Raw genomic sequence first — 14777 nt, forward strand, 5'->3', positions numbered from 1 at the left:
CTTAAACTGAGCATTTACACAAATGCTTGTAACTTAAACTGGAACTCATTACAACAATCAGCATCTGACATTTTAAAATGTAAAATGTACCCATAAACTGCACAAGCACACATCTCTCTGCTCCAGGGAGCACTACACCAGCAGACAGGAGGTGTCTGATTTAGGGAGCCTCTCATGCTTTCTCATTTCAGCAAAAGTCTGCTTGCTCCACATGATCCAGCATGAGCACAACTCCAGGATCTCGGGTGCTTTCTCCTTAGTTTACACTTAGACCATTTCAGGTTTCAGTAGACTATTCTTGTCAGAGAGCAACACTGGTTGTCCAGGAAACCTAAAGGCAGCCAATGCCCCCAAATGCAGCAGTTGGCTGTGAGTCTCACTTTTCACATGACACAAAAACACTTCAACAGCTGTCAGTTACAAGAAGTCAGTAAAGGAACGGGGTTTGTAAATATTCAGCAAACACATTGCCTGGCTTCCTGAATCCCTCCAAATCTACCTGATGCTCACACTTTGTCGAGCAATCACAGACCACGCAGCAGTGAAATGCAGGGATGCACAAAGCAGAGCCCAAACCGCCCCAGGCACCAGCTCTGAGCTGGGACAAGGAGACCCCAAGAGCAGCCCCACAGCACTGGCCTTACCTCTCCCGTGGTGGCAGCGTTGCTGATGTCTCTGGCCAAATGCACTGCAGAAAGAACTTGTTGCTTCCCCCGAGCTCTGAAACCTCCCCCTGCACCAGGGACCCAACTGGGACTGCAGCACCTCCCCAAACCTCACCGTGCCTCACCCCACAGGTGGGTAAAAAATCACTTTGATTCAAACAACCTGTGAGCTGCAGCCAGGACTGGCCAGAGCAGCAGGGGGTTCCCAGGAAGGGCACCTGCTCTCCCTGCAACGAGCTACACCTGCTGCACGCAGGCAGCAGGGAATCATGGAGTCACTGGGGCAGAACAGACCTCCCAGGTCATTGAGTCCAACCTTGGACTGAACACCACCACATCAACTAAAGCGGCACAAAGTGCCACATCCAGTCATTTCTGGAATGCTTCCAGGGGTGGTGACTCCACCACTTCCCTGGGCAGCCCCCTCCAATGCCCTGGGACTGCTGACAGCCTCCAGGCCAGCCCCTCTGCTGCTCTGTGCTCAGCAAGGTGAGCCAGAGGAGATGGAGGGTCCCTGCCCCGGTCCCTGCGAGGCTTCCACGGGTGCTGTGGGCACTCACAGATAACCAGCCTTTCAGCTCACCATGTCCCCACTCCACTTCCCACCCAGCTGGATTGGTCAGCCCTCTCCATCACTCACCTCATCAATCTGTGATGTTAAAGCCTGTGGTTTGTTTATTTATTTCTTTACTTCACTGATAAAAGCACATTATCTACAATGATTAATTTTGCAATGAAGAAACAACACTACTACAAATGGTGGTCTAAGACAACCTAGTGGGACTTTCTACAAAGTTCATGTCCTAAATCCATCTCTCTGTTAGCTGTGAAACATCACTCCTCAGAGTGCTTGGCTTCTTCGTGGAATTCTTCTACAACCAAGTCCACAGCTCTGTTCCCACATGGGGAATAGACAGCACTCCTGAGCTAAGGAATAATTAATTTACCAGCTTTGAGTGAGCTTGGTTCAAACCTCAAAAATGAGGATTTGTTATTTCATTTAACCATGATACAACAGGATTATCTCAGATCTCAGATATTCATTCTCTTAGAGTACTGATGATGGATGAGAATACTGAATGGAAGCTGGAAGGACGATGAATGTGGAATGATATGGGTCCATGGAAAAGAGAGCTTGTCCAATTAACAGAATAATGCATTTCAGTTTGGTCGATAAATGTAATCACTTGGATGAGATATTCTTTGTCTTTCATAAACTATTTGAAATCATACAAACACAACATTCTGATTAGGGAAAAAAAATGCAGAATGATACAAAGCCAAGTTGTCACAGATCAAACAGACAAAACCCAGGCTGATGGGTCCCAGAGAGACAGCAAAGAGGGAGAGGCACAGACGATGCGTTCCCTGCAGCGCTCCGTGGGGACGAGTCCTCAGCCTCCTGCACTCTGGTCCTCCGCCAGCAGCCTGAAGGAGCTATCAAAACATCACTGCTAAAGTGAGGGAGTGACACAAGCTGGGGGAGCTGGCCCTGAGCTCTCTCCAGCTGGAACCCCAGCTGGGCCAGCAGGGCAACCTTTGCAGGGGCCAAAATGGGCACCAGCAGCGCCGGCCACCTGCACAGGGCACTGCCCCGCCAGGCTGAGGGCAGGGCAGCTCAGCTGGACCTGCTGGGGCCCACGGGAGGCTGAAGGCACAGGTAGAGGCACAGAGCCCCCTCTGCCCCCGGCCCACAGTCAGTGTACCAACTGCAGGGCTGCCAGGGAGCAGCTCAGTGCTGGGCACGGCGTGGCAGAGGCCAGGGCAGGCACCCGGTGAGACACTGCAAGAGATGCTGGTGAGGGAGGGCTCCAGCCCATCAAGGCACCACGAGGACCTGGGGTTAAGGTTTAGACAAAGCAGGTTTAGACTATAACAGGATCTTTTTACAGTGAGGGCAATTAGCTATCAGGAGGTTTTATCAGAGGTTGTGGGATTGTGAGGATGGGATGTCTGTCTAATCAGCTGGCTCTGCTTCGTACAGGAATTCAGGGTGAATCCTGTAGCCACGAAGACAGGAGTGACACGGTCACAAGGGTCCTTTCTGCAGGTGTGTAACCTCTGGACATCACCTCACACCCCTCTGCTTGCCCTCTTTACCTGCCAGCTGCTGTTTCAGTGGCTGTATCTGTGGGGTAACAGGTCTTTAGATACCGTGGACAGACTGTTCGGTGCCCGCACGTCGCACGCCCGGGCCATCAGGCAAACACCGGCAGCGGGGATGTGGGAGGGCTGGGGTCAGTGAGGGAGCTCTGAGGAGCAGGATGGAGCAGCAGAAGGGCTTGGCTCCAGCACCCCTGCTGCAGAGTGCCCGGTGGCACAGGCCAGGGCAGCGGCTCTCCCGCCGCCCACCCATCACTTGAAAACGGACGGAAACGTCGGGCAGTCGGGAGACTTCATCTTCTTCATGAACTTCTTGAACTCCTTGTTCTTCTTGTCCCACTTGTAGATGGCTGTCAGCAGGTACTGGGTCTTCACCTGACGGCCCATGATGAGGAAGTAGTGGCTCAGGTTGTCCAGCTGATGGCAGGGACAGTCTGCCCCGTTTTTCAGGAACAGCACCAGCTTCTTCAGGTTCTTCTTGCGGATGGGCCCCAGCTTCAGCGCCTTCCTCTTCCGCGGGATGATCATCTTGTCCCCATTCTCCTTCTTCACTTCCTTTATGGTCATCTTAAGAGCTGCAAAACAAGCCAGAGAGAGGGGAAAAACAAAACAACTCCTGAGCAGCCTTCGCCAGCACAGAGCCTTTGCTAAGTGAGGCTGGGGGTGAGTGAGGGGGCACTGGAGGTCTCTGCATGGAGCTGAGGAGACCCAGTCACACAGACATGCCTAGGGGCCCAGAACAGACACGTGCTTGCACCTTCCCCAGGAGAGGGGGAGTTGGTCTGACACAACTTCCATGGAAAATACCCTCCTCTTTGGGTTCAATGTTCTTCCAAGTCAACCCCAACCCCCCAAAAAATAAAAATAAATTAATGTTCCTTTGCCTGACCACGAAGAAGAATTTTGCATACATGGTAAAAATGATGAAAATGTGTTGTACATTAAAGATGCACGTCTGTGCCATTTGGCTTCGCCTCCTTTTCGGGGAAAAGCACATATGGCCAAAAATTACTAACACATTTCCATCGTTTGGGAGTTTACTTCAGAGCTGCAGATAACTAGTGCGCAGAGAGGTGATTAATTGGCTGCTGTCCCTTCTCATTTGAGTCCGAGGGCGGGTGCAGGCAGCCCACAGGAGCCTCTGGCTCTGCAGCATCGTTCCTGGAAGTCCTGCTCTGCTGGAACATGCAGCAGCAAACATGTGTGGCTTCCTGGAAGGCAGCGCTGCTCACCCCTCCAGAAGGGGATGGCAGCAGGGCAGCGCTGACAAACCCCGAGCAGGCAGCACAGATATCACCCTCTGCTCCCATCCACTGCCCTGGCAACAGAGGCAACGGCCCCTGTGCCAAAAACCCCTGCTGGGTTTGCCAAGAGCCCTGCCGTGTTACAGTTACTGTACAAGAAAGTAATCCAGGACTGTAAACCTAAGGGAAATTTTCACTCCATCTGCTTTCCAAACTCAGGATGTTTAAGGAGCTAAAGAGATTCCAACCTAAGGAGCTAAAGATGCTGAACCAGATCAGTTTGCAACAAACCTGGAAAATGAAGCGAGTAGTTTTCGAGCAGCACCAAACTCCATGACATTAACTGGGCAGCAGCAGCAACACCCCTCAGTGCCAGCCTGTTTCTTTATCCGTGCTGACCTGGAGCCCTGGCACTAAGCACAGGAGTGGCCAGTGCAGGAGGATGTAAAACACCATAATAATGGCACAATAAGAGAATTCTGTGAAATGGCTGTGTTTGCAGACTGCCTCGCTGTGATCACTGCAAGCTCGATCCTTGTTGCTAGAGGAAGGACCTGGCAGCTGGTGGAGGAGCTGCCCTACTCCAAGTATCGTGGTCCAGGGAAGACAAAGAGGGCCTGGTAATCCTGTGCCGTGGGAGCTCGCAGCTGCTCCCTTCCCTGCGCACTGCAGCCCGGGAGCCAGCCATGCAGGTTCATGGGAGCTGCCCAGGGGAACCATAAATCCAGATGTGAACCAAAACCTCGTCCAAACCTTGCTCGTGCAGAGCAGCACACAGAGCCAAGATGGGAGAACGCCAAGGGGGATGAAGGAGGAGGCTGATCAGGGGCGCAAATAGTTTGTGTCAGACTCTGCTCTTCCCAGCAGCGATGTCCTTGTCACCAGTAACAGCCTGCAGTGCTACCCAGATAAATACAACCTGGCTCAGGGACCACCAAGCTTCAGCTGCCTGCAGTGCTGGAGGCTGAGCAATCATGTGAGCATTATAACCTCTGCTCAGCCTCACCCTCCCTTCAGTGACCTGGCCCCCCCAACCCCCATTGCTCCCCAAATTGGGCCCCATTCCCCAGGCTCCAACCCATGTTCCAGGTGAGGCTCCCGGGCATCAAAGCCGTGTTCCCTTGGCAGGGCCGGACACGCAGCTCTGGCACGTCCCACGCACGCCAGAACAGCAGCACCCGCGGGCACATTCACTCCCAGTGCCCATCACACAGCGGGAGGCAGCCCCTGGCTTGCAGCTTTCCCAAAACACGGGGTTTGGCAGGGACACCCCGGTGCAGCTCACACTGCAGCAGCTCTGGCATCCCCCCGGCCCTGGGAACGCCCCTGCGGCGGGCAAAAGGCTCGAGCGGGACAGATCCATCTTGGCTCCCGGCCCCAGACGAGCTGCCAAAGCAAACAGCTCCCTCTCTGGGAGCCCTGGCCTTTCTGCTCCCCGGGCTGCACCGAATCCGCCTCAGCGCCGAGCAGGAGAAGGGCCAGAATCGCCTCGGAGACCCCAGGCTGTGTTTGCTTGGACACAATAAATCTTCAGCTGGGAGCTGACCCCAGGAAGAGACCCAGAGGGCTGCCCACAGCACAAGCATGTGCCGCCTTTCCAGTCCAGCAGCTGCCTTGGCATCGGCTGCAGCACCAGCACCGGCACCCCCTGCCCCCCTTGCCACAGCAGCTGCCATCAGGACGCTGCCTCTGGTGTTCTCCTGCCTGCACGGGCCCCACTCCAGCACCTCGTGGGCAGGAAAGGAAATGTGAGAGAAGGGAAAGCTCCGCTGTTCCTTCAGCCTCATTTTTCCTTCCTTTAGAAATCACTGAGAAGGAGGAAACCTGCCAGGAGACACATTAGGGCTGTAACAGGAGAAGACTGCCGGCAAGGAGCTGTCAGTCACCGGGAGAAAATAAACAGCGTGTATTGATTGTTCTGCAGTCCCCAGTGCCACAGAGCCCGTTCAGCAGGATCCCCTCAGACCCCAGAGAAAGGGCAGAAACAATAAATAAAATCACTAAGAGAAACAGAGCATGGAATGAACTCCAGGAGTAAGAAACAAGCGCTGGCTGCAGCCCAGGGCAGCCGGGGGAGGGACAGTGGGGGCACGGGAGGCCGATCTCACGCTTCCTCCTGCATCCATCGCTGCCCCAGCACACCAGCCCTGCACCAAAATCTACACTGCAGTTACAGCACCCGCCCCTGCCCTCTGCGCTGCTCTGTGCCCAGGCCAGGGGCCTGGCACCCCTCGCTGACACCCCACCGGGAGCTGTCCTGCTCTCGGAGGAGCTGCCGAGCTACCTCAAACCTGCAGCCCAGAGTTCACCACTGCTCAAACGAAGGCAAACCCAGAGTTCTGCTGGACCACAAGGCTGGAAGTCCCCTGGCATCCCTCTGAGCCCCAGTGCCTTGTCCAAGACCCTCTTCTGGCTTTTCTTCCTGTGTTCACAGCTGGCTGCAGCTCTTCCTGTGCTGTCCTCAAGATCACTTCCAGGGCTGCCACAGAGCCACCTCCTACCCTGGCACAGCCACATACCTGTGGTGGGCAAAGTGCTCCTCACCTCTTGTCTGTAACGAGCTCCTGGGATGTCAGAGAAATCCACAGTAACAATTACAGTGGGAATGGGTGCAGAACACACCGACAGCTGCCCCGTGCAGCACATGTTAGTTTAAACATTTATTGTACATGTCTGGCTTTGATGAGGATCTGTAACCTGTCAGCTGCCAGTGTTTACCTTGGTGGATGTGCATGAGAAACCTCAGTCTGAAGGGTCGGGAGTTTATTTTAGTGCCAGATAAACAGCTCTCCTTGAGAAATCACCCCATGACAGCAAAGGCCCAAGACTAAACAAAGACCCAAGGGCCACGCATTGTGCTTTGGGAAAACTTCCTGAAGCCGATGCCTCTTCCGCCAGTTGCTCACCCCATCTCCTGCTGCCCAGCCAGGCTGCACACTGCATGTCTGCTTCCATTACCTGACCAGCCATGTATGCACATTCCTGGGAAACTATTACATGGGTGTTCCTGGTGGTGCTTTTCCCTCTTAGAAAGTCTGAGCTGAACTTAGGACTTCTGGCATACCAAATCTGCAGGAGAGTCGAGAATTCATTTCCAGCAGAAAGGGTAACACGCCAGCATGCAGAGCAGGTTTGGGTTTGCATAGCACACTCTGGCACAGGGCACATTCAAGTGTTAATCCCCCAGGAATGCACACCTTGTTCAATATGCCTCTAATAACCTTCCGAGAACGCTACATACACCAGCAAGGATGTCAAAACCAGTTAATTCTGGGTTTGATCTGAGAAAGCTAATATTTTTCCCTGTGATAATCTTTTTTTCAAAACCGAGTTCAGTTTACCTCTGATTGTCTGACTCACTCACTCACTCACAATATATTTAGGACACAGCTTTCAAGTAGCTCTGCATTTTTAAGCTCACAGCTTGGCCCTAGCTAGACAAGGAGTGGCTTTGGGGTTTTACGCCTAGATTTGACAAGAGCAGCATAACTGTTAAAAAGAAATAACAGCAGTACTGTTATCTGCTGTTACAGCAGACAGCAACCTGGGGGAAAAGGAGGCCGATTTTCTCCTTTGTGCTTGCAGGCAGAATAAGGGTCCACGCTACGCATTATTCCTGCAAGCACACAAGAGCTTGGGAACAGCCAGGGTTAAGTTACAACCCCCCTGGGCTCCCCAAAGAACCAGCACTGCCACTTCTGCGCCATCCCCGGCCCCAGACCAACACACCTGGCTCTGGGTCTCCCACATTTCCCCAGGATGAGCAGGAGATGCCCAGCACTGCCGCTGGGGCCACGCCGTGCGCAGGCACTGCCTCGGGACCCGCTGTCCCTGTCCCCGAGCGCTCGGGGTGGGCAGCCTGGCACATCCCGCACACATCCAGCCCAGCCCGGCCCGTGGCAGCGCCCTCCTCCACGCACCCACACTGACATCTAGAGGCACTCGCGATGGCCCCGGGGACAGACCATGGCCACACCGCCACTGTCCCCGCAGAGCTGCAGTCGGTCCCCACCCAGCACAGGAGCCACGCTGGCCCCACACACCCCATGCCCACCGTGCCCCTTCTCACCGAACTCGCTGGCACACAGGTGCTCCACAATGGCCTCGGACTTCATCTCGTTGTCACAAGGGGGACACACAGTCGTTCCTGGCAAGAGAAGAGAAGCGAGGAGAGAGGTAGTGAAAAGCCAGCTCGAGAAGCACCGAAGAGCCAGGCTGCCCACACTGCCAGACTGCTGCCCTCGAGGGGGGCACGTGCCCAGGCACCCTGCCCAGGTTCCCAGCTCTGGGGGACAGCACCCTGCCTGGGGCCAGCAGCCATCCACCAGATCACAGGGCAGTGCTGGCCACGGGCAGCCTCCTGCCAACCCCACTCCAACGCTGTCAGCGGCCCCAAGGCCAGGCACAGGCAGGGGCAGGCAGCTGCCAAGAGCAGGAGGACAGCCCTGGCAGGGAGAAGAGTTTTCAGGACCAGGCACTCAGCTGAGGGGAGCCAATGGCTGCAGGGCATGGCCCACAGCCTGCTGACATTCCATCCCCATGGCATGCCAAGGTGAGCACACGGTGCCCCAGCCCCAGCACAGCAGGAGGACAGGACGCTGTCCAGGGATGGCTCACACACCCAGGGGCCACCCCAGTGCCGGGCAGGAGGGTTCAGCACTGGGACAGCCCAGTTCAGCACAGTGTTCCCCTGGGTGCTGGAGACCACCCTGCAGGCTGCCTGGGTAGGGCAGCACTCAGCAAGCCCTTCACTGCCCTCCCTCCCACCGTGTCCCAGAGCAGGGTCATCTTCGCTCTGGTTTGGAGCCCAGTGCAGCCTCATGGCTGCAGAGCAGCAGAGCTGGCTCTGCTCACCAGCACCCGCCTCTTGGGAAACGCCAGCCAGGAGGTTCCACTGGGATCTGTCCTGGGAGGAAAGCTCACTGCACCCAGAGAATAAGGATCTGTTTCCAGGTTCCCGTCTGCAGCCAGAGCAGAGACCACCCAGCAGCACAGACGCAGATTTGCGCTACTGGCAGATGAATTTATGGAGCCGGGAGATGCTGCTTGTTCCCGGTCCAGCAGGACGGAGGGCTCTTCCCACACAAGGGAGTTACTCTCAGGGACAACGCTGCAGCAAAACATCTGCATCCCTGCGTGCAGACAGAGCACTCCCAGCCTCCCAGCCCTCAGCCAGGCCAGCAAACCCAGAGCACTGCTGGACCGAGAGAGCAGAGAGGTGTTCCAGAAAAGGGCACAGAGCCTGGCGAGGGGGCACGGCCACGACCACAGAGCCGTGTCTCCTCGGCCACAGAAGCCCCACAGGGCTTCAGGCGAGACATTTGTTTTCTGTGGCTTGTTCTTCCCCTCTCACCACCGCTAAATCTGTTCTGTGCCAAATGCTAATTCCTGGGGACATGCACCACAGCTTTATTAATCACACATGCAGAGCAACCGGCCTTCCGCTCGCCCCTCTGTGCAAGTCAAGTCAGCCTTCACAGCAGCAACAGTCAACTCCACAGTCCTGACCTGTGGGATCTGCCCATCACCTGGGTCACCTCCTCTTCCAAAACTGCAGCATGCAATCGCCACTATTACCATCTTAACTCAGAGCGACACAGACAGAGGCCAACCTTTGGGGTCACGATGACATCCCCAACGCTTTGTTTTTAAAATCAGCAGTCAGAATAGTTTCTCCCAGGCTGCACATTTAATGAGCTCATGACAAGGGAGAGAGGGTGCTCACAGGATGGCGACAGCCCCAGCACTCCATCTGTTCATCACTGTGCTGGGGACCACTCCTCAGGAACAAGGGGGGATTACCTGCCATGCAAAGCACTTCAACCTCCTCAGCAGCCCATGAGGAGGCTGGCCAAGCCTACATCATCCAAACACCCATGGAAGCCACCGCTGCATTTACCCCATGAGCTTTCCAGGCACCCAATTATAAAAAAACCTAACAACACAAAATAAGATTCGTTGTTCCCTGGTGCAAACACGGGCTTTGTTCTCCAACCTGACTTTGAATGTTTCCAGGGACAAGGCATCCACCACATATCTGTGCCAGCATTCTACTGCCCCCACTGCAAAAAAACTTCTTCCTTATACCCACTCTACATCAACCCATCCTGCAGTCCTGCGTCCTGCAGCCCTGTCACAGCACAGACGTGCCAGCAGGACTGCAGGGGACACTGCCCCATGCCAGCAGGATGCAGGGGACACTGCCCCATGCCACACTGGCAGGACTGCAGGGGACACTGTGCCACACTGGCAGGATGCAGGGGACACTGTCCTATGCCGGCAGGATGCAGGGGACACTCCCCCATGTCGGCAGGATGCGAGGGAAATTGTCCTCTGCTCTGGGACACCACATCACGCCACGACCAGGACCACAAATGTCAGAGGCCTGGCCAGCTCTGTGCCCCAGGAAAACTGTTGTTCTGTGGAGCCACAGCTCCAAAACCACCTGCCCTCCCACTCCCCCCGAGGCACTGTGGCTGAGGTCCCCAGCCCACCCTCCTGGCCCGCTGCAGGTCACCTGGGGCCCGTCTGCTGCAGCGGACGGCTCGACTCCAAGAGCAACCTCAGCCTGCTTCCAGCTCGCTTGTTCCCTGCTGACCATTTTCCAATGCCTGGCTGTAGAGCCAGCTTACTCCAGGGGCAGGAGAAGGAATGTGTAATGCTGTATTAATCTGCAACTCCCCTGATGCATCCCGTGGGCCTGCAGGCTTTACCGCCTGTGCTTAAGGAGAAAGGAATTCAACAGGTCAGCTCTTTGAGAGGCAGAAACAAATTCCAATTTCAAGGTGTTAATGGGGAAAAATACTGAAAGGGCTCGTTCTTATTAGTGCCGAGAGAAAAAGGGGGACACTGCTGGGTTCTGACCCTCTTTGAATCAACAGGAAACACCCCAGTGCCCAAAAGCAAAGGGGCTCCAGGAGCTGGCACTGGCAGAGAACACAAACAGGGAGCCCACAGCAGAGCCCAGACAGAGGAAAGGACCCAACCAGCACAGGGACAAGGGCTGAGCTGCGGCTCACCCAGGAGGACTCTGCATCTGCAGGAGGTGGCAGTGCCAGAGCCAAGGTGAGGGGTCTGGCCCTGGCTGTCACTGAGCCACCACCGGATCCTCTGCGGCATGCAGGAGAGCCGGCAGCGCTGGTTCACAACGCAGCAGTGGCTGCAACTAACCTGGAGTTTGCTCTGCTGTAGAAAGCAGTCGTGTCCCACCCCAGTGCTGCTGTCAAGACAGGTCTGAAAGGTGATCAGAAAGTTGTTAAAACTACACATGGGAAAACTTGGCAGATGCTGCTCATCTAGAAGACTGTTCCCAGGACTTGGCTCATTGTCTGTAAAATGAATGACCTGCAAACAGCTCAGACTCTATTTTGGACCTTGGAAGGGGCAGCTCAGACCCAGCTACCCCAGAAGCATGCTTGGCTGCAAGTCCCTGGGGAATAAAAGCAACCTTTGTACCTGCAACACAAGACTGCTGCGGTCTTGACCAAGGGTCCAGGTTCACACAGAACATATTATTTTAGAGCCTTCCTGGAAAACAAAGAACTTCCTCCAGCAATCACATCAGCAAGGGCAAGCCAGTGTGGTTGTACTGCCATCAGCGCTGGGAGAGGCTGGGTTGCTGGGAATGAGAGCAGCCAGAGCTCAGCCCCTGGCAAGGGCACTGGTTTCATACTCCACCTGGCTCTGGATGCCACTGCGAGACACGACACGGAGCTCCTCTGGGTGCTGAGCCTGGGTGCCCCCCGTGCCTACCAGCCCACAGCCACTGCCTCAGTGCTCACTGCCCTCCGTGGGTCCCCACGAGGCTCCTAGGGACACCCCAGGGTGTCACCCCTTCCTGCCCCGTATCAAAAGGGCTCCCTGAAGTGTAAGCCCCTCCAGGATGGGCAGGATGATGCAGCACGGTCCCTGCCCCAGCACCACACACAGCCTTTGTCTGTACAGGTAACTGCGAAGGGCAGCTGTCCCTCCAGACCAGATCCAGACACAGTTCAGAAACCACAGCAACAGTCCAGCCCCCCCGACCCCGAGCTCCCCCCAAGCACCAGCACTATCCCCCGTGGAACCAGGAGTGCCCAGCACTATCCCCCGTGGAACCAGGAGTGCCAATTCCTTTCAATGAGGCTCTGCTCCCCAAAAAGCATGGCAATTCCCTAGAGCCCTCTGCCATCTCCCTCTGCAAACATCCCTCCTTCCAGCCTTTCCCGGTTTCCGAGAGCGAATGCCAAAGTGACACCAGGATATTTATTTATTGTGAAGTTTCCAGCGACAAGCCAGACTCACTGCAACTCAAACAAACAAGCCAGTCTGGCACCACAGGAACGTGCCGCACGCAGTGGAAACAAACACCAACCACGTCCTTTCCCTGGTCATTTCTTGGCAGGTCTCTTGCCCCACTCCAGCCCACAGCCCACCCGAGGGCAGGGCTGGGTCTCCACTGCCACCGGCTGCCAGTCTCTTGCCCCAGGACTGCGGGGTCACTATTGATTGCAGTGAGCCAGCACTTCATGCCGTGGGGGCCACACACCCTCCTGCTGCCCAGAGCACCCTACAGGAGCTGGGCTGGGGGGCAGAACTGCAGCCAGGGCACCGCAGCACCTGAGGACGGGGGGTCGGACCCTGGTCCACTAGGGCTGGAGCCCAGCCCCGCTGCCTGTGCGGGGATCAGAACAGGGGGCAAGAGACCTGCCAAGAAATGACCCCGCTGTGCCCCAAAGAAGCCTGTCCCGAGGCTTGGCTCCGGGATAGGGATGAGCAGCTGGCAGGGCATCCTGCCTTCCTTGGGACAGGAGTGTGCCGCGAGTGCCCGGAGGCTGAAGGAGGGCTGCTGCCAAGAAGCAGAGTTCAGGTGAGCCTCCTCTTGCCGTAAGACCCCCTTCAGTCCCACGCAGCCCCTCCTGGGCTTACACCTGCTCTGTCAGCTCAGACAGGAGTGCCAGGAGCCAGGCTGCAGCAGCCATGCCTTACCTTTGGGCCTGGAGACCTCGGTGGCATTGGGAGTTGTCATGGCAATGCAGACATCATCCTGGGGAAACTGGTCACACTTGAGCATCTCTGGCCAGAAGAAGCCAAAGAACTGCATGACGGGCTCACAGGAGTCACGGACAGCCTCACAGAGCCAGCGGCAGGGGTAGACCGGCCGGTCCAGGCAGACGGGGGCGAAGAGGGAGCAGAGGAAGACCTGGGTACCCATATGGCAGTTCTTGTTGAGCAGCGGCACCCAGCTGCTCGCCTGGTGCTTCACCTCGGCCATGGTCTCGTGGTCCAGCAGGTTGGGCAGCACCATCTTGTCGTAGCCCACGCTGTGGCAGAGCCGCAGGTCGGCGGGGATGGCCACGCACTGGTGGGGCTTGGCGTAGAAGCGCCCGCCGGGGTAGGGGCCCAGGTCGGACTGGTAGCTGACATAGTCGTACTCGCTGGCCCCGCCGCAGGCCAACAGCCCGGCGGCCACCGACACCAGCGCCCGCAGGGCGGCCCCGCCGGGCCCCCTCGCGCTGCCCATCGCCGCGACCGCCGACGCTGGCCCCGACGGCCGCCCCGGCGGCCCCTTCCCGCGCCCCTCGCCCGGCGGCCCCTCTGCCGCGCCCTACCCGGGGCCCTGACCCGCCGAGCCCCGCTGAGCCCCTCCGGTCCCTCCGCCCTCTCCGCTCCCGCCGCCGCCCCGGCCCCGCTCTGGCCGCGCTCGCGCCGCGCCGCGGGTTTGTGAGCCCTCGGTAGCCAATCAGCGCCGCGCCGCCCGCCGCGCGCCCGCCCGCCCGGCCAATCACGGCCGAGGGAGCCAATCCCGCCCCGCCCCGCCCCGCCTGGCCCCGCCCCCGCGACCGGCGGAGCCGGGAACGAGGACCGGGAATGGGGACCGGGAATGGGGACCGGGAATGGGGAGCGGGAATCGGGAGCACGGACCGGGAATGGGGAGCGGGAATCGGGAGCACGGACCGGGGGTACCGGGAGCCCCCGAGCTCACCCCGCAGCACCGCTCCGGCGCTTCTCAGGTGGGCGGCCCGAGCCCCGGCGGGGCCGTGCCCGGGCGGCTCTGGGAGGTCCCGGCGCTCCCGAGCGGCTGTTCCAAGGTTGCAGATGTTTCTGTGAACCTGGACTGGGCCGCGCAAACCTCATTTCCCCGTGGACAAATTCCAACAGAAAGTATGGTGTTTTGAAAGAAGGAAAGGAAAAAAAAACCAGGAGAGAGAAAGAGGGTCTGTTCCTTAAAGCGGTATCGCACCTGGGAACCCGACCCGGCGAGCCAGGGCAGGAGGAGCGGAGTGAGCCCTTGTGCACAGGCTCTGGCCTTTGAGCAGCTCTGCCCACACGTCCCTGTCCCAGGGAGCTCTCCTGAGCTCTCCAGTGGCTCTCCTGAGCTCCCTCCTCTGGGCTCCTCCAAAGCTCCTGTTCCTGCTGCTGCCTTTGGCTCAAACAGCTTGTGCCATTTAATACAGGAACTACACCTCATTGAGAGGTAAATGGAAGAGGCTCTGAAGCCTGGAAGCCTGAAAGAGCCACTTTCACCCGAGGGCCAGCAGAAGAGAGCAGCCAGTTTGCACCACTAATGAAGTGAAGAATTCAGCATTAACAAGAGCTGTCCGTGCCGTAAGGAGCCTGTAGCAGAGTGAAATAAGCAGGTGGATGGAGCAGTCCTACTGCTTGGGCTCAGGAAACATTGGCAGCAACAGGCGTTTGACTTTGCAGTGCTACAGTCCTGTTCCAGGCTGAGGAGTGTGACAGGGACATCATGGGTAGGAAGGCAAGGTGGGGACTTGGGAAGCTC

General features: G+C 57.1%; 1 protein-coding gene across 1 annotated transcript; it reads right to left on the reverse strand.

Moving 5' to 3' along the window:
* Positions 1-1317: 1317 nt before the first annotated feature.
* On the reverse strand, positions 1318-13586 carry SFRP1 (secreted frizzled related protein 1). Its single transcript, XM_050326060.1, has 3 exons — positions 12980-13586; positions 8082-8159; positions 1318-3343 (listed from the first exon to the last, which is right to left on the reverse strand). The coding sequence occupies exons 1-3, from the start codon at positions 13512-13514 to the stop codon at positions 3021-3023; spliced, it is 936 nt and encodes a 311-aa protein (XP_050182017.1). The 5' UTR covers positions 13515-13586; the 3' UTR covers positions 1318-3020.
* Between the last annotated feature and the right edge of the window lie 1191 nt (positions 13587-14777).

The sequence above is a fragment of the Myiozetetes cayanensis genome, unplaced genomic scaffold (genome assembly GCF_022539395.1).
Source record: "Myiozetetes cayanensis isolate MyiCay16 unplaced genomic scaffold, myiCay2020 scf30, whole genome shotgun sequence".
NCBI lineage: Eukaryota > Metazoa > Chordata > Aves > Passeriformes > Tyrannidae > Myiozetetes > Myiozetetes cayanensis.

Bases quoted from the DNA above. Each gene is read 5' to 3' on its own strand.
- SFRP1 (XM_050326060.1), bottom strand. From the start codon at position 13,514: ATGGGCAGCGCGAGGGGGCCCGGCGGGGCCGCCCTGCGGGCGCTGGTG. The intron at 8,160-12,979 runs GTAAGGCATGGC...TTCTCTTGCCAG, and splicing joins CGAGGTCTCCAGGCCCAAAG to GAACGACTGTGTGTCCCCCT. The intron at 3,344-8,081 runs GTGAGAAGGGGC...CTTGTTTTGCAG, and splicing joins CCTGTGTGCCAGCGAGTTCG to CTCTTAAGATGACCATAAAG.